Source organism: Oncorhynchus mykiss, chromosome 21 (genome assembly GCF_013265735.2).
Source record: "Oncorhynchus mykiss isolate Arlee chromosome 21, USDA_OmykA_1.1, whole genome shotgun sequence".
Lineage (NCBI taxonomy): Eukaryota > Metazoa > Chordata > Actinopteri > Salmoniformes > Salmonidae > Oncorhynchus > Oncorhynchus mykiss.
In genome coordinates, this window is record NC_048585.1 from 52908420 (window position 1) to 52933418 (window position 24999).

Below are 24999 nucleotides of genomic sequence, written 5' to 3' on the forward strand. Positions count from 1 at the left end.
AAGCGACTCCCAAACCTTCCATAACAAAGCCATCACCTACAGAAAGATGAACCTGGAGAAGAGTCCCCTAAGCAAGCTGGTCCTGGGGCTCTGTTCACAAACACAAACAGACCCCACAGAGCCCCAGGACAGCAACACAACTAGACCCAACCAAATCATGAGAAAACAATAAGATCATTACTTGACACAATGGAAAGAATTAACAAAAGAACTGGGCAAACTAGAATGCTATTTGGCCCTACAGACAGTACACAGTGGCAGAATATCTGACCACTGTGACTGACCCAAACATAAGGGTAACACTTTGACTATGTACAGACTCAGTGAGCATAGCCTTGCTATTGAGAAAGGCTGCAGTAGGCAGACCTGACTCTCAAGAGAAGACAGGCTATGTGCACACTGCCCACAAAATGAGGTGGAAACTGAGCTGCACCTAACCTCCTGCCAAATGTGATAACCATATTAGAGACACATACATCCCTCAGATTACACAAATCCACAAAGAATTCTAAAACAAATCAAATGTTGATAAACTCCACTCTACTGGGTGAAATTCCACAGTGTGTCATCACAGCAGCAAGATTTGTGACCTGTTGTCACGAGAAAAGGGTAACCAGTGAAGAACAAACACCATTGTAAATACAACCTATATTTATGTATTTTCCCTTTTGTACTTTAACTATTTGCACATCATTACAACACTGTATATAGACATAATACGACATTTGAAATGTCTCTATTCCTTTGGAACTGTGTGTAATGTTTACTGTTCATTTTTGTTTATTTCACTTTTGTTTATTATATATTTCACATGCTTTGGCAACGTAAACATATGTTTCCCATGACAATAAAGCCCCTTTGAACTGAATTGAGAGGAGGGAGGGGGGAAAGGAGGGCGGGCGAGGAGAGGGAGAGAGAGAGAGAGAGAGAGGCAGAAAGAGAATGAGAAAGTGAGCGATGGAGAGAGGGTGAGAGGGAGGGTGAGACGGAGGGAGAGGGAGAGAGGGAGGGAGAACAGGAGCAAGAGCCAGAGGGAGAGAGCAAGATGGAGAGGAAGAGAGAGTGAAAGAGAGCAAGGCGGAGAGGAAGCGAGAGCAAGATGGAGAGGAAGCGAGAGCGAGCGAGACGGAGAGGAAGAGAGAGCGAGAGGAAGAGAGAGCGAGACGGAGAGAGAGCGAGAGGGAGAGAGACGGACAGGAAGAGAGAGGGAGACGGAGAAAGAGCGAGAGTGCGGGAGGGAGACGGAGAGGAAGCGAGAGCGAGCGAGACAGAGAGGAAGAGAGAGCGAGACAGGGAGAGGGAGAGCGGAAGGTAGATGGAGAAGAAGAGAGAGCGAGAGGGAGAGAGAGAGCGAGGGAGAGAGGGAGAGCGAGACAGAAAGAGAGCGAGACAGAAAGAGAGCGAGCGAGACGGAGAGAGAGCGAGCGAGACGGAGAGAGAGCGAGCGAGACGGAGAGAGAGCGAGCGAGACGGAGAGAGAGCGAGCGAGACGGAGAGAGAGCGAGCGAGACGGAGAGAGAGCGAGCGAGACGGAGAGAGAGCGAGCGAGACGGAGAGAGAGCGAGCGAGACGGAGAGAGAGCGAGCGAGACGGAGAGAGAGCGAGCGAGACGGAGCGAGAGCGAGCGAGACGGAGCGAGAGCGAGCGAGACGGAGCGAGAGCGAGCGAGACGGAGAGAGAGCGAGCGAGACGGAGAGAGAGAGAGCGAGCGAGACGGAGAGAGAGAGAGCGAGACGGAGAGAGTGAGCGAGACGGAGAGAGCGAGCGAGAGGAAGAACGAAGAGAGAGCGAGATCGAGGGAGAGCAAGAGCGGAAGGTAGATGGAGAAGAAGAGAGAGCGAGAGGGAGAGAGAGCGAGGGAGAGAGAGAGAGGGAGAGAGAGCGAGACAGAGAGAGAGAGAGCGAGACGGAGAGAGAGAGAGCGAGACGGAGCGAGAGAGCGAGACGGAGCGAGAGAGCGAGACGGAGCAAGAGAGCGAGACGGAGCGAGAGAGCGAGACGGAGCAAGAGAGCGAGACGGAGCAAGAGAGCGAGACGGAGCAAGAGAGCAAGACGGAGCAAGAGAGCAAGACGGAGCAAGAGAGCAAGACGGAGCAAGAGAGCAAGACGGAGCAAGAGAGCAAGACGGAGCAAGAGAGCAAGACGGAGCAAGAGAGCAAGATGGAGCAAGAGAGCAAGATGGAGCGAGAGGGAGAGGAAGCGAGAGGAAGAGAGAGCGAGAGGGAGAGTGATGGAGAGCGATAGGGAACGAGAGCGAGGGGGATGAGAGAGAGGGGAGGGAGAGGGATAGAGAGAACGAGAGGGATAGAGAGAGCGAGAGGGATAGAGAGAGCGAGAGGGATAGAGGGGGAAAGTGAGGGAGAACGGAAGGGAGAGAGGGGAGAGCGGACGGGAGAGAGGGAGAGCGGAAGGGAGAGAGAGCGGGAGGGAACGAGAGCGGGAGGGAACGAGGGGGAACGAGAGCGGGAGGGAACGAGAGCGGGAGGGAGAGAGAGCGAGAGGGAACGAGAGCGAGAGGGAACGAGAGCGAGAGGGAACGAGAGCGAGAGGGAACGAGAGCGAGAGGGAACGAGAGCGAGAGGGTGGGATAGAGAGCAAGAGGGTGGGATAGAGAGCAAGAGGGTGGGATAGAGAGCAAGAGGGAGGGATAGAGGGAGAGGAAGAGGGAGGAATAGAGGGAGAGCAAGAGCGAGAGGGATGGAGAGCGGGAGGGAGAGAGAGAGAGGGAGGGATAGAGAGCAAAAGGGCGGGATAGAGAGCGAGAGGGAGGGATAGAGAGCGAGAGGGAGGGATAGAGAGCGAGAGGGAGGGATAGAGAGCGAGAGGGAGGGATAGAGAGCGAGAGGGAGGGATAGGGAGAGCGAGAGAGAGGGAGCGAGAGAGAGCGAGAGAGAGGGAGCGAGAGGGAGGGAGAGCAAGAGGGAGGGAGAGCAAGAGGGAGGGAGAGCAAGAGGGAGGGAGAGCAAAAGGGAGGGAGAGCAAGAGGGAGGGAGAGCAAGAGGGAGGGAGAGAGAGAGAGAGAGAGAGGGAGAGCGGACGGGAGAGAGGGAGAGCGGACGGGAGAGAGGCAGAGCGGACGGGAGAGAGGCAGAGCGGACGGGAGAGAGGCAGAGCGGACGGGAGAGAGGCAGAGCGGACAGGAGAGAGGCAGAGCGGAAGGGAGAGAGGCAGAGCGGAAGGGAGAGAGGCAGAGCGGAAGGGAGCGAGGCAGAGCGGAAGGGAGCGAGGCAGAGCGGAAGGGAGCGAGGCAGAGCGGAAGGGAGAGAGGCAGAGCGGAAGGGAGAGAGAGAGAGGGAGAGAGAGAGCAAGACGAGAGGAAGCGAGAGAGAGGGGGAGGGAGAGAGAGAGGGGGAGGGAGAGCGAGAGGGAACGAGAGAGAAAGGAGGAGGGAGAGAGGGGGGAGGGATAGAGAGCGAGAGAGAGAGAGGGAGAAATGGAGAGCGAGAATGAGAGGGAGAGAGAGGAAGAGAGAGCGAGGGAAAGAGATAATGAGATGATTAACAAGATGTGTCTCTTTCCTGATCTAATGGTGTTATACTATAACATATATGGTTACAATATCAGTTATTCGTGACTGTTGCTACGTAGCCTACGGTTACAATATCAGTTATTCGTGACTGTTAATACGTAGCCTACGGTTACAATATCAGTTATTCGTGACTGTTGCTACGTAGCCTACGGTTACAATATCAGTTATTCGTGACTGTTGCTACGTAGCCTACGGTTACAATATCAGTTATTCGTGACTGCTTGTACGTAGCCTACGGTTACAATATCAGTTATTCGTGACTGTTGCTACGTAGCCTACGGTTACAATATCAGTTATTCGTGACTGTTGATACGTAGCCTACGGTTACAATATCAGTTATTCGTGACTGTTGCTATGTAGCCTACGGTTACAATATCAGTTATTCGTGACTGTTGCTACGAAGCCTACGGTTACAATATCAGTTATTCGTGACTGTTGCTACGTAGCCTACGGTTACAATATCAGTTATTCGTGACTGTTGCTATGTAGCCTACGGTTACAATATCAGTTATATGTGACTGTTGATACGTAGCCTACGGTTACAATATCAGTTATTCGTGACTGTTGATACGTAGCCTACGGTTACAATATCAGTTATTCGTGACTGTTGATACGTAGCCTACGGTTACAATATCAGTTATTCGTGACTGTTGCTACGTAGCCTACGGTTACAATATCAGTTATTCGTGACTGCTTGTACGTAGCCTACGGTTACAATATCAGTTATTCGTGACTGTTGATACGTAGCCTACGGTTACAATATCAGTTATTCGTGACTGTTGATACGTAGCCTACGGTTACAATATCAGTTATTCGTGACTGTTGCTACGTAGCCTACGGTTACAATATCAGTTATTCGTGACTGCTTGTACGTAGCCTACGGTTACAATATCAGTTATTCGTGACTGTTGCTACGTAGCCGATGGTTAACAGTTGCTGGGATGCTGCTTTTGTCTCTCACTGGTTTTTGTCCAGTTCTCCAAACTTGCTGAGATAGGGGAAGTTGTTCCTGATGATCTCAAACTCCTCCCTGGAGATGTGACCGTCCCCGTCAGTGTCAAAGTTCTTGAAGACAGACTGTAACCGAGGAAACACACATCACCACAGCATATCAAAGCAGAGTACTACGGTTGTCATGACTGGGACTCGTTGTGTATTAATGACAGGGTAGCTGTGAGGATAACGACTATGTTCCAAGCCAATTACATGGCCTCAACAAGTTGTAATTAGCCATCAATTGGATGTGAGTTGAACCAGACTAAATGCTGCGCTCACCATTGAGGACAGCATTCAATCTGTTTAAACCAGGCTAGATGTGAGAATCATAGCGTAACGTACATCCACCATCTTCTCTATGTGTTTGTTGATGACCGCAGGGTCGGCTTTGGGCTTCACCGACGCAGCCCACTCGTCAATCATCGATGGCTGGGGGGCAGGCGCAGGGGAGGAGCCGGAGTTCTACCAAACCAATGAAAAGACGGGAACATAAATCAATGACTTATAAAGCGGAAATTGTTGTCATTTCAGCAAAGATAGTTCTGGGAAGAGAGAGTTCCCAAACGAGAGAGTTCCCCAGAGACTTCCTAGAAGCAATGAAAGTTGAGAACAACAGTGTTCAAGTCACATGATTAGGTTTCCTAGAAGCTGTGCAATTAGAAATGCGTTTCCTATAAACTATAACAAGAATACGTTGACTTCCTATAGGAGTTATAAGAACACATAGAAGAAGTTCAATAAGATATAAGCTGGAAGGACACATTGGCCCCTATTGACCCCTAGCTCTCACCGCCGGTTTAGCACTGCGTGGCTCTTTCTGTAGAGACAGCTGGTAGATCTCCTCTTCTGTGTGGTACTGGTCCAGAGACACCTGCAAAACATGACAACTTGATGAATATAGCTACTGCATGTGGATACCATGACAACAGAGGAGAGGAGAAGAAGAATGCATTGTTGTTTCCAGAGGATCACAGCTCTCTCTCATATCGAATAAATAATCATGGAATCATTTTCCTTTTAAGGATCATGAATAAACCTAAAGAAATGTATTGATTGGACGAGGAGGCTTAAAGCCTGTTTGGTGAGTTAACATTGGCTCTCCACAGTAAACCGTATTGCCATGGTTTCACAAACGCATTGACTTTTAACTCCATCTTCTAACAGCTATCCAAACGAAGTCTGAAGTTGAATAAACCGTATAAAGCCAGTGAATTATATGATTGAGTATCGACCACTTCTTAGCAAACTTCCACAGGTGTCCTTCAACTCATTAATGACTGTCAACAGAGTCTCTAATAAAAAAAAAAAAGAAAGCACACAGAGCATATTTTGCAATAAAAAAAATACCCTGTCCACATTCAACCCACCAATTATCATTTTAGTCCGTCATAACTTAAATCCTGCTATGTGGCAGCTAATTTTGGGGACCCCCTTCCAATTTAAAATATACATCATGGGATAATTGCCCCACTGAAATTTTACACCTGGAATTGTTTTTAAATATTCTAGGTGTGAACAGAAATACCTAACCTAACACACTGTGATCCAGAATGTTATCGTCACAAAGCGTTATTATTCAAACACCGCACCCCCTCAACCATCAATAACCAAATGCAAACCAATAGAAATCTATAACCAAAATACAAGCACTAATTATTGGCTAAATGAAATTCAATTTCATCACAAACTTCAATGTTACCAAATTATAAATATAGATTTCAAAATAGCACAACACCTCGTCAAGATCAAAGAATTCAAACAAACGAAGACATGAACAATGTAAAGACGGATCTTAGCCTGGCCAAAGAGACATGGCGCCATTAAAAAACATGGCCGGTCAGATGAACTAGAGAATGATCAACACGTCCTCCACTGCTCCAATCAGAGCTTTTTATCTCCTGAAATTTGAAGAAAGAATGGATTTGTTGAACTACCAGTTCAGGAGAGAATCTGCATTATTTTAGGAGAAAACGTACACATATTGCTGCAGATTAAACCCTGGCCTGTCATAATATTAGACACACAATAGCCATGTCATACACATGAGGCCTTGAATATTTCATTTCTCAACTGTTACCTGATTATTATATTTGATGTGTATAATTGTATTTGTTGATATACACTATATATACAAAAGTTTGTGGATTTGCCTATTTCAGCCACACCTGTTGCTGACAGGTCTGAAAACAATTGAGCACACAGCCATGCGATCTCCATAGACAAACATTGACAGGAGAATGGCCCGTACTGAAGAGCTCAGTGACTTTCAAAGTGGCACTGTCATAGGATGCCACCTTTCCAACAAAATCAGTTCGTCAACATTTCTGCCCTGCTAGAGCTGCCCTGGTCAACTGTAAGTGATGTTATCAAGAAGTGGAATCGTCTAGGAGCAACAACAGCTCAGCCATGAAGTGGTAGGCCACACAAGCTCACAGAGCTGAAGTGCATAGCGCATAAAAAACATCTGTCCTCGGTTACAACACTCATTACCAAGTTCCAAACTGCCTCTGAAAGCAAAGTCAGCACAATAACTGTTCGTCAAGAGCTTCATGAAATGGTTTCCATGGCCGAGCAGCCGCACACAAGCCTAAGATCACCATGTGCAATGCCAAGCGTTGGCTGGAGTGGTGTAAATCTCGCTGCCATTGGACTCTGGACCAGTGGAAACACGTTCTCTGGAGTGATGATTCACGCTTCACATCTGGCAGTCCGACGGATGAATCTGGGTTTGGCGGATGCCAGGAGAACGCTACCTGCCCGAATGCATAGTGCCAACTGTGAAGTTTGGGGGAGGAGGAATAATGGTCTGGGGCTGTTTTTCATGGGTCAGGCTAGGACCTTTAGTTCCAGTCAAGGGAAATCTAAACGCTACAGCATACAATGACATTCTAGACTATTCTAGTTATTAAGATCTATTCTAGTTTGGTGAAGGCCCTTTCCTGTTTCTGCATGACAACGCCCACATGCACAAAGCGAGGTCCATACAGAAATGGTTTGTCAAGATCGGTGTGGAAGAGCTTGACTGGCCTGCACAGAGCCCTGACCTCAACCCCACCGAACACCTTGAGGATGAATTGGATCGCCGACTGCGAGCCAAGCCTAATCGCCCAACATCAGTGCCCGACCTCACTAATGCTCTTGTGGCTGAATGGAAGCAAGTCCACGCAGCAATGTTCCAACATCTAGTGGAAAGCCTTCCCAGAAGAGTGGAGGCTGTTATAGCAGCAAAGGGTGGACCAACTCCATATTAATGCCCAGGATTTTGGAATGTGATGTTTGACGAGCAGGTACAAAACATTCAAGAACACCTCCTCTTTCCATGACATAGAATGACCAGGTGAACAAGATGTCACTTGTTAAATCCACTTCAATCAGTGTAGATAAAGGGGAGGAGACAGGTTAAATATGTATTTTTAAGCCTTGAGACATGGATTGTGTATGTGTGCCATTCAGAGGGTGAATGGGCAAGACAACAGATGTAAATGCCTTTGAACGGGGTATGGTACTAGGTACCAGGCGCATCGGTTTGTGTCGAACTGCAACACTGCTGGGTTTTTCACGCTCAACAGTTTCCCGTGTGTATCAAGAATGGTCCACCACCCAAAGGACATCCAGCCAACTTGACACAACAGTGGGAAGCATTGGAGTCAACATGGGCCAGCATCCCTGTGGAACGCTTTCAACACCATGTGGAGTCCATGCCCTGACAAATTGAGGCTGTTCTGAGGGGCAAGGGGGGGTGCAACTCAAACAGCACCTGGCGGTATCGATCTCCCTCTAGATAACCGGGCTAATAAAGGCACCTGACAGGAAATCAACCTTTACATATCCCAATAGGAAGTGGGTGATAGGGGAGGTTGAATCATGAATGGCAATTAAGAATGTGTGTGTGTGTGTGTGTGTGTGTGTGTGTGTGTGTGTGTGTGTGTGTGTGTGCACAGACGTCAGCTCAATGTCTAGATTTTATTTACATTTGGTTGAGTTGTCAACTAACGTGAATTCAACACTAATGTCACCATGACATTGGATTTAGGTTAAGTGCTGGGTGAAAAAAAAAAAACACTAAATTCCCTTATGTTATGACACGTTGTTCTTGGATGTTGAATTTTAATGGAAACAATGTTGATTCAACCAGTTTTTGCCCACTGGGTAGCTGAAAACCAGAAATAGAGAATAGTTTTTCACTGTGCAAGCCAGTACCTGGCCAGAAGAACACACAGGAATCATGAGAGTATTCACTATCACTTTTCACTGGAATGGAAATGACATAGCAATATCACAGTCTAACGGTGTAAAATAAGCATTATCATCAGAGGAACATAAGTTGGAATACATTTGAATAGCAGAAATCTGAATGCCCTTTCGAGGTAGTTATTAGCTATTTCCCAGTGGAACCTATTGGAATTTGCAATTCCTATTAGGCCATCAAGCTCCCTCTCCATCCTTGCACTCCCAACAGGTCACTTTCAATATATTCCCTAATTTTGAGTGACAGTCCTCCTCTTAGCCACACGCCATCATTGATTCCATTCATTTGTGGTAGATTACTGTATATATATATCTCTCACACCCACCCACACACACACACACACACACATATATATATACAGTGCCTTGCGAAAGTATTCGGCCCCCTTGAACTTTGCGAACTTTTGCCACATTTCAGGCTTCAAACATAAAGATATAAAACTGTATTTTTTTGTGAAGAATCAACAACAAGTGGGACACAATCATGAAGTGGAACGACATTTATTGGATATTTCAAACTTTTTTAACAAATCAAAAACTGAAAAATTGGGCGTGCAAAATTATTCAGCCCCTTTACTTTCAGTGCAGCAAACTCTCTCCAGAAGTTCAGTGAGGATCTCTGAATGATCCAATGTTGACCTAAATGACTAATGATGATAAATACAATCCACCTGTGTGTAATCAAGTCTCCGTATAAATGCACCTGCACTGTGATAGTCTCAGAGGTCCGTTAAAAGCGCAGAGAGCATCATGAAGAACAAGGAACACACCAGGCAGGTCCGAGATACTGTTGTGAAGAAGTTTAAAGCCGGATTTGGATACAAAAAGATTTCCCAAGCTTTAAACATCCCAAGGAGCACTGTGCAAGCGATAATATTGAAATGGAAGGAGTATCAGACCACTGCAAATCTACCAAGACCTGGCCGTCCCTCTAAACTTTCAGCTCATACAAGGAGATGACTGATCAGAGATGCAGCCAAGAGGCCCATGATCACTCTGGATGAACTGCAGAGATCTACAGCTGAGGTGGGAGACTCTGTCCATAGGACAACAATCAGTCGTATATTGCACAAATCTGGCCTTTATGGAAGAGTGGCAAGAAGAAAGCCATTTCTTAAAGATATCCATAAAAAGTGTTGTTTAAAGTTTGCCACAAGACACCTGGGAGACACACCAAACATGTGGAAGAAGGTGCTCTAGTCAGATGAAACCAAAATTGAACTTTTTGGCAACAATGCAAAACGTTATGTTTGGCGTAAAAGCAACACAGCTGAACACACCATCCCCACTGTCAAACATGGTGGTGGCAGCATCATGGTTTGGGCCTGCTTTTCTTCAGCAGGGACAGGGAAGATGGTTAAAATTGATGGGAAGATGGATGGAGCCAAATACAGGACCATTCTGGAAGAAAACCTGATGGAGTCTGCAAAAGACCTGAGACTGGGACGGAGATTTGTCTTCCAAAAAGACAATGATCCAAAACATAAAGCAAAATCTACAATGGAATGGTTCAAAAATAAACATATCCAGGTGTTAGAATGGCCAAGTCAAAGTCCAGACCTGAATCCAATCGAGAATCTGTGGAAAGAACTGAAAACTGCTGTTCACAAATGCTCTCCATCCAACCTCACTGAGCTCGAGCTGTTTTGCAAGGAGGAATGGGAAAAAATTTCAGTCTCTCGATGTGCAAAACTGATAGAGACATACCCCAAGCGACTTACAGCTGTAATCGCAGCAAAAGGTGGCGCTACAAAGTATTAACTTAAGGGGGCTGAATAATTTTGCACGCCCAATTTTTCAGTTTTTGATTTGTTAAAAAAGTTTGAAATATCCAATAAATGTCGTTCCACTTCATGATTGTGTCCCACTTGTTGTTGATTCTTCACAAAAAAATACAGTTTTATATCTTTATGTTTGAAGCCTGAAATGTGGCAAAAGGTCACAAAGTTCAAGGGGGCCGAATAGTTTTGCAAGGCACTGTATATATAAAATACGTTCTTAACTGCCAATTAAGCTCCAACCTCTCTCTCATTAACATTTTCTTGGAAGTCCTTAACTGAAGGTAATTCCTGCATACAAAACCATATTATTTCATTGTCAATTATGCATATTCTTGTTCTTTAGTTCACCATGGTAATAGATAATTGCCAGAGGTTTGCAAACTTGGCAAGACAGCGCAAACAGATCTGGGACCAGGCTATGTGACACTAACCGTAAGTAGGTTAAGTAGGTCTGTGTTGGCATCGATGCTGGGTGGCGTGGTCTGGATCAGAGCCAACTCCTGGAGGATAACATACAGCTGTTGGCTCTTGGCCAGGTTGACCCTGCTCTTGCCCGGGTCGGCCCAGTCGGACAGCGCCACGTGCACGGCGATCAGGTCCTTGAGGTGCACGCCCAGGATAGGAAAACGGAAGCCTGTGCAGTCGGAGAAGCGACGCCGGTACTGGCTGTAGTTGCCGCACGACGTCACCAGTTCGATCAGGCTGTTGAACACCTGAGGGCATGGATGGATGAAGGAGGGAGGAAGGGTGAAGGAGAAGAGGAAGAGGATGGGGCATATGTGGGTTAATGTGTTTCTTTATCCTTTCTGTTTTCAGATAGTAATAGTGGTGGTAACACCAGGTTGTTTGTAAAGCGATAGCATGGAGTGTAGATATGGCATGAGATGTTAGTTCACCTTGTTGGTCTCGTTGCTGATGTGTGATTGGGTGTCTTTGAGGCGAGATATAGAGCTGTTACTGAGCCCCCCCACCACGGCCATCAGAGTGTTGAAGTTCTGAAGCTGGAGCAGTTTCTACGGGAGAGAGATGAGAAGATGGAGAGAGATGTAGTCTTACCCCTCCTACTTTCCTTAGTTTGCTACTGTACCTGAATTCCACATGATTAACTAGCCTAGACCTACCTGAACTCCAAATGATTAACTAGCCTAGACCTACCTGAACTCCAAATGATTAACTAGCCTAGACCTACCTGAACTCCAAATGATTAACTAGCCTAGACCTACCTGAACTCAAAATGATTAACTAGCCTAGACCTACCTGAACACCTACCTGAACTCCAAATGATGAACTAGCCTAGACGTACCTGAACTCCAAATGATGAACAAGCCTAGACCTACCTGAACACCTACCTGAACTCCAAATAATTAACTAGCTTAGACCTACCTGAACTCCAAATGATGAACAAGCCTAGACCTACCTGAACTCTAAATGATTAACTAGCCTAGACCTACCTGAACTCAAAATGATTAACTAGCCTAGACCTACCTGAACTCCAAATGATTAACTAGCCTAGACCTACCTGAACTCCAAATGATTAACTAGCCTAGACCTACCTGAACTCAAAATGATTAACTAGCCTAGACCTACCTGAACACCTACCTGAACTCCAAATGATGAACTAGCCTAGACCTACCTGAACTCCAAATGATTAACTAGCCTAGACCTACCTGAACACCTACCTGAACTCCAAATAATTAACTAGCCTAGACCTACCTGAACTCCAAATTATTAACTAGCCTAGACCTACCTGAACTCAAAATTATTAACTAGCCTAGACCTACCTGAACACCTACCTGAACTCCAAATGATGAACTAGCCTAGACCTACCTGAACTCCAAATAATTAACTAGCCTAGACCTACCTGAACTCCAAATGATGAACAAGCCTAGACCTACCTGAACACCTACCTGAACTCTAAATGATTAACAGACAGAAAAATTTAAACATTCAGAGAGACAGACATGCAGCACTGTGTGAGAGAAACATCAAGAGAGAGAGACATTGGGAAAAAAGAGAAGTATAGGTGTAAGAGCCAGTGACAACAAGGATTTAAGAGAGACTGAGGAGGAGAAGTGGGAGAAAGATTGATAAGGAGCCAGGAGAAGAAGAGAGAGAGAGAGAGACTGAGGAGGAGAAGTGGGAGAAAGACTGATAAGGAGCCAAGAGAAGAAGAGAGAGAGAGAGAGAGAGAGACTGAGGAGGAGAAGTGGGAGAAAGATTGATAAGGAGCCAGGAGAAGGAGAGAGAGAGAGAAACTGAGGAGGAGAAGTGGGAGAAAGATTGATAAGTAGCCAGGAGAAGAAGAAGAGAGAGAGAGACTGAGGAGGAGAAGTGGGAGAAAGATTGATAAGGAGCCAAGAGAAGAAGAGAGAGAGAGAGAGAGACTGAGGAGGAGAAGTGGGAGAAAGATTGATAAGGAGCCAGGAGAAGGAGAGAGAGAGAGAAACTGAGGAGGAGAAGTGGGAGAAAGATTGATAAGTAGCCAGGAGAAGAAGAAGAGAGAGAGAGACTGAGGAGGAGAAGTGGGAGAAAGATTGATAAGGAGCCAGGAGAAGGAGAGAGAGAGAGAGAGAGACTGAGGAGGATAAGTGGGAGAAAGATTGATAAGGAGCCAGGAGAAGAAGAGAGAGAGAGAGAGACTGAGGATAAGTGGGAGAAAGATTGATAAGGAGCCAGGAGAAGAAGAGAGAGAGAGAGACTGAGGAGAAGTGGGAGAAAGATTGATAAGGAGCCAGGAGAAGAAGAAGAGAGAGAGATAGAGAGAGAGACTGAGGAGGAGAAGTGGGAGAAAGATTGATAAGGAGCCAGGAGAAGAAGAGAGAGAGAGAGAGAGAAAAAATAGAGGGAGAGGGGAGTGGATAGACAACAAAAATCCTGGGAAGGTCACACACACACACACACACACACACACACACACACACAGAGAGAGAAGCAGTAAGAGGCACTCCTTGGCTACACTAGAATATTGCAGGGTCTTGTCTAATAATACCATTGAAACAGTAGGCAGAGCAGCACACATTCTAATCATTGTGTCACCGTTACAGTAGTACTTTGTGAATGGAGCTCCGTAGGGGCAAAGCCTTGCCCTTCAGCCCACATGACATCCAGTGAAAATCAATGGGGTCGCAGCTGTTTGGAAGGACTGCCAGCGGGCATTATTTGGTTAAGCTCAAATACCCGCCCGGTCGCTCCAATCAATGGGCAAAGCTCTGTGGTAGCCTTTCAGGCTGGAGGCTCTACTAAACTGCTGTATAAAGACCGACTAACAGTGACACTGACTAACAGTGACAGGTATCAATAGCACAGGGAATATCAGCGTCCCTTGTCGATATGCCGAAGCGTTCCACTGTGTGACATAAGTGATGTTCTGCATTAAAGCTGTGTGTGTGAGGCATTGTAACAAACAACTTAATGACTGGCATATACAATATCTGATGTACAGTGAAGCAAAAAAGTATTTAGTCAGCCACCAATTGTGCAAGTTCTCCCACATAAAAAGATGAGAGAGGCCTGAAATTTTCATCATAGGTACACTTCAACTATGACAGACAAAATGAGAGAAAAAAAATTCAGCATGCTGAATCAAGTCTCCACAATGAAACTAGGAAGAAAGAAGACACCACAGAAGATGCAAGAGAAGAAATACAACTGTTTATGAAACTCTGCTGTCCCATGAAAGCACACCATAGCAATATATATACCCTAATGACCAACTAGGGATACCAGGGTCACAGACAGACAGATGACCCGTAAAGAAAATAGGCCTGGGAACATAGGCACTGAACGTCCTGCTGTTTTATAAACCTTTGTCTGTTTTAATGCGGTTTTGTTATTTAGATCTCCGTTGAGTATTTCTTATACGGCAAAATCACTTTGAAATGTGTGTAACATGGGGACACTTACACACTGGTGGAAGCTGGGGGAGGGAGAAATTACAGTAGAAAGGGGACACACTTCATAGACACAAACACACACACTTTAGTGAAGTGTAAAGTGGGGACACGTACACGCTGTCGATGTCGATGAGCTGACTCTGGCGCTCGTTCCCCTCAGTGGTCAAGAGGGAGATCTCCTCTAGAGCAGTGATGTTTTGGGGCTGTTGCTGGGCAACATGGACTTTCAACTTCCTCCAAAGATTTTCTATGGGGTTGAGATCTGGAGACTGGCTAGGCCACTCCAGGACCTTGAAATGCTTCTTACGAAGCCACTCCTTCGTTGCCCGGGCGGTGTGTTTGGGATCATTGTCATGCTGAAAGACCCAGCCACATTTCATCTTCAATGCCCTTGCTGATGGAAGGAGGTTTTCACTCAAAATCTCAAGATACATGGCCCCATTCATTCTTTCCTTTACACGGATCAGTCGTCCTGGTCCCTTTGCAGAAAAACAGCCCCGAAGCATGATGTTTCCACCCCCATGCTTCACAGTAGGTATGGTGTTCTTTGGATGCAACTCAGCATTCTTTGTCCTCCAAACACGACGAGTTGAGTTTTTACCAAAAAGTTATATTTTGGTTTCATCTGACCATATGACATTCTCCCAATCTTCTTCTGGATCATCCAAATGCTCTCTAGCAAACTTCAGACGGGCCTGGACATGTACTGGCTTAAGCAGGGGGACACGTCTGGCACTGCAGGATTTGAGTCCCTGGCGGCGTAGTGTGTTACTGATGGTAGGTTTTGTTACTTTGGTCCCAGCTCTCTGCAGGTCATTCACTAGGTCCCCCCGTGTGGTTCTGGGATTTTTGCTCACCGTTCTTGTGGTCATTTTGACCCCATGGGGTGAGATCTTGCGTGGAGCCCTAGATCGAGGGAGATTATCAGTGGTCTTGTATGTCTTCCATTTCCTAATAATTGCTCCCACAGTTGATTTCTTCAAACCAAGCTGCTTACCTATTGCAGATTCAGTCTTCCCAGCCTGGTGCAGGTCTACAATTTTGTTTCTGGTGTCCTTTGACAGCTCTTTGGTCTTGGCCATAGTGGAGTTTGGAGTGTGACTGTTTGAGGTTGTGGACAGGTGTCTTCTATACTGATAACAGGTGTCTTCTATACTGATAACAAGTTCAAACAGGTGCCATTAATACAGGTAACGAGTGAAGAACAGAGGAGCCTCTTAAAGAAGAAGTTACAGGTCTGTGAGAGCCAGAAATCTTGCTTGTTTGTAGGTGACCAAATTCTTATTTTCCACCATAATTTGCAAATAAATTAATTAAAAATGTGATTTTCTGGATTTTTTTCTCTCATTTTGTCTAGTTGAAGTGTACCTATGATGAAAATTACAGGCCTCTCATCTTTTTAAGTGGGAGAACTTGCACAATTGGTGGCTGACTAAATACTTTTTTGCCCCACTGTATGATGGGAACTACAGGCAAGCAATATGTTGACAAACAAAAAGGGATGTATGGAAAAAAGCCAACGGATAATGATGAGACGTTACGGGAGAGAGAAGAGAGAAAATAAAGGCAAGAAAGACTCCAGAGAAAATTAGCTAATTCAGACGAAACCCGGAATAAATCAGAAGATAGATGAATAGAGGAATACTGCTGTGGTAGGGAGGATATGCAGAGTGACAGAGGAGAAGGGTGTGAAAGGAGAGCGAGGAAGCAGGAAGGAGGTAACCCTTCCCTGGGGTCTATTGGAGTGGGATCACAGCTTTGGAAAATACTCCCACCCAACTTTTAGGTGGGTATATATATGTATATATATATATATATATATATATATATATATATATGTATATATATATATATATATATATATATATATATATATATATATATATATATATATTTTCTTTTTTTTTCTTTTTTTCTCACTATCCCAAATAACAGAGAGATAATTCTTTGATCCTTGAATATTTCGGAAGGCAAAGTGTTTTATTTAGCAAACTCAGTCGGGGTGCTAAACTAGCTAGCGAGCACCCAGCTGGGATATTTGAGCTTGGGCATATTTGGCAGAGAAGGGTTGAGAAAGGGGTGTGGGGGGTGGGGGGGGGGGGGTGAGCCTACTGTGGCGTCAGTGAATAAATCATGAAGAGTTGGTTTTGGAGAGGAGAGAGTGGCGTTGGGGGATGAGGGAGGCACACTCCAAACATTCTTCTAAACTTTCTTCTCTAACAAATCCAAATATAGCCTCCCGTCTGGTAGTAGCAGTACTGTGAAAATAACACTACTGGTAAGCACACTTGGATGAGTTCTGTAAGGAATAATGGGCAATAATTGTCTACGAACACCGTTCATAACAATCAAAGCGTAACCACCGGTTTTGTGTAAGGGTAGTTTGGCATCTCCCTCCCTGTCCTCCCTATCCCTCTCCATGACAGAACTTCTCTCTCATCTCAACCCCTGAGGCTTTACTACGATCCATGTCACTGCTTTAAGTGGCCCAGGAACCAACCCCTTACCCTAACCATAACCAAGTGGGATTATTTGTCTGAATTGAACAAGTCACATGACTTTCCTACTAACCAGTCACATTTGCTGCGGCCCTGGAGACGGAGCGTCCTAGCCTGGTCCCAGATCTGTTTGTGCTCTTGCCAGCTCCATTGCTGTCATTGTCCAACCAAACATGACAATGCGTGACAAGTAGATGACATAATAGAACAAACAGACTGTCACTCAGACTAATAGCTTCCCTCAGAACAAGACTGTATAATATAAGAAAAACCCCAATGTGCCCCAGCCTACAGACCTGAGCCACCCTGATGAAGTGGGAGATGACTGCAGCCCTCTGGGGGGCGGTGGGCTTGCTGAGCACCATCAGCTGGATCCACTGAGACACACTGTTGAAGAGGGTGATGAAGCGCTCCAGGATGGGGTTGTCTACCGTGCAGCCATGCATCACAAAGCTGTGGTAGTCCTGGAACTGGAGGGGGGGGGAGTGGGGGGGTAATGTATTCAGTGGGCCTACAGAAGCTGTTAAACTCACATATAAAGTCAGCATGTTGAATGACCAATGCAAAAGGCAGTTTGGACAACAAACCAGGGTTCAAAGAGTATGTGTTTTCTTTCAAATACTTTGAGTGTTTCATGGAGCCTGCCTGGAGTGCCAGATAGATGGGCTTTTCACTTTTGGGACTTTCACTTTTGGGACAATTCCATTAGTTCCATTCCACTAGGCAAGCTCAGTCAAGTGCAGGTTTAAGAATCTGAAAGAAAACAAATATTATTTGAACCCAGATCTGGTGGACAGACACACTGCTCCCCACAGCCCCACATACCAGTATCTTGCAGAAGGACTTGTACTCCAGGTAGGTGAGGTGTGTGGCAAGCTCGCTGGAGTCCAGGTGGTCAAACAGCAGAGACATCTTCCTCTTCTTAGACATGGATGGCTGCCTCTGGGTCACCTGACGCTTCCACTTGTATGACGGCCTGAGAGGGACAAAAAGCACACAAGGTTACTGTCTTATATAAGCCGAGCACACAAAATACAAACCTGGAATCCAAATTTAATAATGCATTGTTTCACTATATTTCTGAAACAGAGCGATATTCAGTTTTGCATCCCAGGCTAACAAAATTCAGCATGCTGAATCAAGTCTCCGCAATGAAACTAGGAAGAAAGAAGACACCACAGAAGATGCAAGAGAAGAAATACAACTGTTTATGAAACTCTGCTGTCCCATGAAAGCACACCATAGCAATAGATTTACCCTAATGACCAACTAGGGATACCAGGGTCACAGACAGACAGATGACCCGTAAAGAAAATAGGCCTGGGAACATAGGCACTGAACGTCCTGCTGTTTTATAAACCTTTGTCTGTTTTAATGCGGTTTTGTTTTTTAGATCTCCGTTGAGTATTTCTTATACGGCAAAATCACTTTGAAATGTGTGTAACATGGGGACACTTACACACTGGTGGAAGCTGGGGGAGGGAGAAATTACAGTAGAAAGGGGACACACTTCATAGACACAAACACACACACTTTAGTGAAGTGTAAAGTGGGGACACGTACACGCTGTCAATGTCGATGAGCTGACTCTGGCGCTCGTTCCCCTCAGTGGTCAAGAGGTCCTTGAGGTCTTTGATCTGCTCTGCCAGCTCTGGGTTTAGATTGAACTCCGCTGGGAACTCACTGATCCAGTACCTAGAGAGAGGGAGAGAGGGAGGGAAGGGAAAGAGAGAAACACAGAGCCATAGTGAGGGAGAGGTAAGCAATTAAGAAACATCCCCAACCTATTAACAAAAGCAATTGTGAACGTGTCTTACTTCACCAAGTGGCAGATTCTTGTCCTGAGCTCAGCAGTGCAGCTGTCCTCCTGTGATCTGATCAACAGTTAAGGTACATAAAACATCTACGAAAACATCCTTTTACTACAATCAGCACACAACCTGACCATGGCCTGACAACAAAAGACATCATCGCAACCAGTTTTGCCCGCTAGAAACATTCCATCCATCTTACCCTTTCCATTCCATTCACTGGCACCTTAAAGAGTATCTGTTGATCTTACAGTAGCTGACAAGACGTGATAAGCCGTAAGCAGGCCTAGTGGTTAGAGCGCTGGACTAGCAACCGGAAGGTTGCAAGTTCAACTCCCCAAGCTGACAAATCTGTCGTTCTGCCACTGTTCCTAGGCCGTCATTGAAAATAAGAATTTGTTCTTAACTGACTTGCCTAGTTAAATAAAGGTCAAATAAAAATGGTGAAGGATACTTGAGCAGTAGTTTCTTTGCCATGTCGGTGGAGGGAAGGTACCAAGGGTGCATCATAAGAAACATACGCACTAGGGAGGGGTCCTTCAAAGTGCCCGTCTCATCTGAAAGAGGACAGACGCAGTGCTCATCACTCAACAGCCCCTGTAAGTCCTTTTAGACACATTTTACAAGTCTTACTGCAAATAAGACAACTAATTCTTATTGATTTGAGACCGACAACATTAGCTACTTCAGGTGGTGCATGGACATATGGGAAACGGTATATTATTTATCTTCTTCTCCTTGCAATCTGTTCCTGGAAATGTTATTCTGATTGCACAAAGAGTATATGTTGTTGATTTAGACATTGAGTAGCATGTATATTTGAGTGCTCATGGACAAATAAAGAGACTGACTGACCAAAGGCTTGGATGCATGCTTCCACCAGCTCATCCACCGTCGCAGATTGATCTAAAGATATGGCCTCCATTTTTCTCCTCCTCCTCTCTTCCTCTGGTTTCCCAGTGTTCTTTGTCCTCTACCCTCTCTTCCCAATTTAGATGCACTCCTGGGCACAAAACAAAGAAGGTGAAGATAGAGAAGATTAAAGGTTTTGGCACAGAAACACATTTCACCCAAGAAATGCAACTCCTGTACAAAGAAATGAGAGCATAGTAAGGAAGCAAAAAAAAATTTGCAGGGTTTGAATGGTTGCCAGTATGTCGCTCTGATCTAGTTATGCAAGATATCCAGGAAGTATACAGGAAATGTTGACTAAAACAAAACAATGGAATTAGAACAATAACATGTCTGGATACTGATGGATTGTGGTTAGGTTACATTTGAAAACAGCATACTCCAGCAAACCAACAGATCAAGTGACATACAGTATAACTACAATGGTTCAGCATCACTATTCTGACATATTCTAATGAGACCATGTTGACTATAAAGTATAGTCCTCTCTCTGTGGGTCTAACCCCAAGAAGTTCTGGAAAATGGTTAAAGACCTGAAGAATAAAACCTCCTCCTCACAGCTGCCCATGTCCCTTAAAATTGATGATGTGGTTGTTACTGACAACAAAGCACATGGCTGAGCTCTTTAACCACCACTTCATTAAGTCAGGATTCCTATTTGGCTCAGACATGCCTCCTTGCCCGTCCAACATTTCCTTATCTCCCACCCCTTCTAATGCGACTATCCCCAATGCTTCTTCCTCTTTTTCCCTGCCCCGCAACAACATTTCTCCTTGCAGGCAGTCACTGAGTCCAAGGTGCTAAAGGAGCTCCTGAAACTTGACCCCCAAAAAAACATCTGTGTCAGATGGTTTAGACCCTTTCTTCTTTAACGTTGCTGCCCCTATCATCGCCAAGCCTATCTCCGACCTGTTTAACCTGTCTCTACTTTCTGGGGAGGTTCCCATTGCTTGGAAGGCAGACACGGTTCGTCCTTTATTTTAAAAGAGGGAGATCAATCTGATCCTAATTGTTATAGGCCTATTTCTATTTCGCCCTGTTTATCAAAGGTTTTGGAAAAACTTGTTAATAATCAACTGACTTTCTTGATGTCTATAGAGTTCTCTCTGGTATGCAATATGGTTTCCGCTCAGGTTATGGATGTGTCACTACAACCTTAAAAGTTCTCAATGATGTCCCCATTGCCCTTGATTCTAATCAATATTGTGCTGCTATTTTTATTGACTTGGCCAAAGCTTTTGATACGGTAGACCATTCCATTCTTGTGGGCCAGCTAAGGAGTATTGTTGTCTCTGAGGGGTCTTTGGCCTGGTTTGCTAACTACCTATCTCAAAGAGTGCAGTGTATAAAGTCAGAAAATCTGCTGTCTCATCCACTTTGTGTCACCAAAGGAGTACCCCAAGGCTCAATCCTAGGCCCCACACTCTTCTCAATTTACATCAACAACATAGCTCAGGCAGTAGGAAGCTTTCTCATCCATTTATATGCAGATGATACAGCCTTATACTCAGCTGGCCCCTCCCCGGATATTGTGTGTTAAATGCTCTACAACAAAGCTTTCTTAGTGTCCAACAGGCCTTCTCTACCCTTAACCTTGTTCTGAACACCTCTAAAACAAAGGTAATGTGGTTTGGTAAGAAGAATGCCCCTCTCCTCACAGGCGTGATTACTACCTCTGAGGGTTTAGAGCTTGAGGTAGTCACCTCATACAAGTACTTGGGAGTATGGCTAGATGGTACACTGTCCTTCTCTCAGCACATACCAAATCTGCAGGCTAAAGTTAAATCTAGACTTGGGTTCCTCTATCATAATCTCTCCTCTTTAACCTCAGCTGCCAAACTAACCCTGATTCAGATGACCATTTTTTTCCTCACCATCCGAATTTTAATTATATATCACTGCCAACGTTTTGGCTTGGTGGCCAGAAAAAGTATCTCTATTGATCTATACATAAAGAGTCATTTAAGAAGTCAAATTAGGAAGCACTTTGGCCACCATGTAGACTAGATGTCATAGCCATGCATTTCTGGAAAATTGCCAAGCATTTGAGCAAAGATTCAAAATGTATGTACATGCATATCTGGAATACATTTAAAGGCTTTACATGCAGTTGAGCAAAGATGTATTTGAAATAAATAAAAATTACCGTATGGGATGTGACTGATAAAAACCCACAGACAACAAACAGCTGATACAACTGTCAGTCTTGCAATAACCCCCTTTCACCAGGAAAACCACATCTTATCACTTCCTGAAATAGCATTGCAGTCATTAACTTGCACACAGGGGAAAGAATACAAGGCATGTCAATCATCTCACCCTGTGGTTCCACATTCTGTTTTTTTCTTAGTATGCTATTTTAGTTAGGTACTGCTCAGCGGGATGGCAACAAATCCGCATGCCTACCTTCCCCATACGCACGCGCACGCACACGCGCACGCACGCACGAACACACACACACACACACGCCAGAGAGAGAGAGTGCATTCCATGAGGTCACACTGTTGCCACATTTATGGGGTAATGAAATACAACTTTTGTCACCATTCAGCAGATAAAATAGGCCCAACTGAACTGTTATTAAGCACAGTGGGGAGATGAGGTTAGAGCATACAGATTTTAGATCTTCATTTAAGACAGTTTGCCTTTTTAGACCACAAATACTACAAGTTTTACTACAAGTTTTACATTTCTTGCATTGCAGGAAAGCTCTCCTGCATCAGGGTGATCAGATTAAGATCCTACATCTGTATGTTCTGGCTCCGGTTCCCAGGAATTCACATTAGCTCTGAGGTTTGATTGCTTTTAGATAGTGTGTATGTATGTGCATTAGGTCTCCACTGCATAGTGGGTAGAGATGGAGGGTTTGTGTGTGTGTGTGTGTGTGTGTGTGTGTGTGTGTGTGTGTATGTTTGTGTGTGCGTGTCATGTTTGTGTGCGTGTCATGTTTGTGTGCACCAGCAAAAAGGGTGATCTTTGGTGTATGGTTTGCATAGGAATGGATGATGGCACTGCAGCCGAAGTGTGTGTCACAAAAGAAAGAAGCCTTCTTCCCTTGACTGATTCTGCTGCAGAGAGGTGGGTGGACACACTCAATTACAGGCTTCACAAGCAGTCTTACACAAACATACACAGGGGCTCAGAGCGGGAGAGAGCGAGAGAGAGCGAGTGCGAGAGACCTCAAAGCCCTTAACCATCAGTCAGTGAAATCAGGATGACAGAGGTGCTGCTGCCACACAGTTAGCCCAGTAGTGGGACCCATACATCTATTAAAAACAAGTGAGAGGTAGGCATTTGTCTGAAACTGAAAAGGGGTATTCCCATAGCTAGCTAGCCACAGCAGTCAACTAGCTAGCTAGCCACAGCAGTCAACTAGCTAGCTAGCCACAGCAGTCAACTAGCTAGCTAGCCACAGCAGTCAACTAGCTAGCTAGCCACAGCAGTCAACTAGCTAGCTGGCTAGCTTTCTAGCACATTCACAATTTTTTTGTAAACAATTAACAAGCTAGTTAGCTACCACAAGTTCGTGTCAAACTGTCAACAGAGTTGCTAGCATACATAAAAATGTGATTTGATTTGACAAGATATTCCAAATAACAGTCTAAAAACCACTTGAGGGCAAATAAATCAGATTTGACCGTTCAGACACAAGTCACATGGCCAGGAATCAGATTTGTATCTGACTTCAAACCAAACGTGGCTTAAAAATCCGATTCCATGTGCTTTTTGGTTGGTCAGACTGCAAGAAAAAGAACAGATTCGATTCAGATATGCAAATAAATAGGATTTGAGTCACTTCAAAACCGCCAATGTGAACACGGCTTTAGAGCACGTGCTCCAAAAATAACATGATTTGTTCCTCATACAAGGTCATGTATTGCATTCTTCCCACCCCACACTAAGACATTACACTACATTATTATATGCAAGCAAGCTTTGCTTTTATACTTACAATACCAGTAGGCTTTAACAACAGGTATATTTCACTGGTCACCCCCAAAGCCAATTCCTCCTCCTTTCCTTCCAGTTCTCTGCTGCCAATGACTGGAACGAACTGCAAAAATCACTGAAGCTGAAGACTCATATCTCCCTAACTAGCTTAAACTTCTTATGGCTGGGGGCAGTGTTGAGTAGCTTGGATGAATAAGGTGCCCAGAGTAAACTGCCTGCTACTCGGGCCCAGTTGTTAATATATGCATATTATTAGATTTGGATAGAAAACACTCTGAAGTTTCTAAAACTGTTTGAACGATGTCTGTGAGTATAACAGAACTCATATGGCAGGCAAAAACCTGAGAAAAATCCAACCAGGAAGTGGGAAATCTGAGGTTAAGTTTTTCAACTCTTTGCCTATTGAATATATGGGGTCAAATTGCACTTCCTAAGGCTTCCACTAGTTGTCAACATTCTTTAGAACCTTGTTTGATGCTTCTACTGTGAAGGAGAGGGGAATGGGAGCTGAATGAGTCAGTGGTCTGGCAGAGTGGCATGAGCTGGTCACGCGCGCACACGTGAGAGTTAGCTTGCGTTCCATTGCATTTCTGAAGACAAAGGAATTCTCCGGTTGGAACATTATTGAAGATTTATGTTAAAAACATCCTAAAGATTGATTCTATACTTCGTTTGACATGTTTCTACGGACTGTAACAGAACTTTTTGACTTTGTCTGGTCTGCGCGTCATGAATTTGGATTACTGGGCTAAACGCGCAAATAAAAAGGAGGCATTTCAAACATTTATTGTAGAACTGGGATTCCTGGGAGTGCATTCTGATGAAGATCAAAGGTAAGTGAATATTTATAATGTTATTTCTGACTTCTGTTGACTCCATGTAATAGTATAACTTTAGTCCCCTCGCCCATACCCGGGCTCGAACCAGGGACCCTCTGCACACATCAACAACTGACACCCACGAAGCATCGTTACCCATCGCTCCACAAAAGCCGCGGCCCTTGCAGAGCAAGGGGAACCACTACTTCAAGGTCTCAGAGCAAGTGACGTCACCGATTGAAAAGCTATTAGCGCGCACCGCCGCTAACTAAGCTAGCCATTTCACATCCGTTACACTCACCCCCTTTTGACCTCCTCCTTTTCCGCAGCAACCAGTGATCCGGGTCAACAGCATCAATGTAATAGTATAGACTTTACGTCCGTCCCCTCGCCCCGACCTGGGCTCGAACCAGGGACGCTCTGCACACATCAACAGTCACCCTCGAAGCATCATTACCCATCGCTCCACAAAAGCCGCAGAGCAAGGGGAACAACTACTTCAAAGTCTCAGAACAGGTGACGTCACCGATTGAAACGCTATTAGCGCGCACCACCGCTGACT

The 24999-nt window shown here is 45.1% G+C and overlaps 2 protein-coding genes across 16 annotated transcripts in view; both read right to left on the minus strand.

Annotated features, from left to right (window-relative positions):
* Nucleotides 1-24999, minus strand: part of LOC110500698 (RAS guanyl-releasing protein 2) — a 65355-nt gene that overhangs the window by 19600 nt on the left and 20756 nt on the right. For all 4 annotated transcript variants that reach the window (XM_036958146.1, XM_036958147.1, XM_036958145.1 and 1 more), the window contains 11 exons: nucleotides 19612-19759; nucleotides 19211-19313; nucleotides 18763-18819; nucleotides 18509-18640; nucleotides 17771-17921; nucleotides 17242-17415; nucleotides 11451-11567; nucleotides 10986-11267; nucleotides 5316-5396; nucleotides 4868-4987; nucleotides 4491-4606 (listed from right to left, as the gene is read on the minus strand). In XM_036958146.1, coding sequence (XP_036814041.1) covers nucleotides 4491-4606; nucleotides 4868-4987; nucleotides 5316-5396; nucleotides 10986-11267; nucleotides 11451-11567; nucleotides 17242-17415; nucleotides 17771-17921; nucleotides 18509-18640; nucleotides 18763-18819; nucleotides 19211-19313; nucleotides 19612-19681 — 1403 coding nt within the window. In that variant the 5' untranslated portion in view covers nucleotides 19682-19759. The remainder of the gene's footprint in view (nucleotides 1-4490; nucleotides 4607-4867; nucleotides 4988-5315; nucleotides 5397-10985; nucleotides 11268-11450; nucleotides 11568-17241; nucleotides 17416-17770; nucleotides 17922-18508; nucleotides 18641-18762; nucleotides 18820-19210; nucleotides 19314-19611; nucleotides 19760-24999) is intronic.
* LOC118942945 lies at nucleotides 11574-14374 on the minus strand. 12 transcript variants are annotated; one of them, XR_005038637.1, is made up of 2 exons: nucleotides 12382-14374; nucleotides 11574-12187 (listed from the first exon to the last, which is right to left on the minus strand). XR_005038637.1 is itself a non-coding variant. In XM_036958149.1 (2 exons), the coding sequence occupies exon 1, from the start codon at nucleotides 13580-13582 to the stop codon at nucleotides 12494-12496; it is 1089 nt and encodes a 362-aa protein (XP_036814044.1). In that variant the 5' UTR covers nucleotides 13583-14374; the 3' UTR covers nucleotides 11574-12415; nucleotides 12450-12493. The 12 variants fall into 12 exon arrangements, 1 of the variants encoding a protein (XP_036814044.1); XR_005038643.1 differs by having other exon boundaries at nucleotides 11574-12141; nucleotides 12188-14374; XR_005038644.1 differs by having other exon boundaries at nucleotides 11574-12039; nucleotides 12142-14374.

What these genes read in the sequence shown, in the direction of transcription:
- LOC118942945 (XM_036958149.1), bottom strand. Translation starts at nt 13,582, where the DNA reads ATGATTAGAATGTGTGCTGCTCTGCCTACTGTTTCAATGGTATTATTA.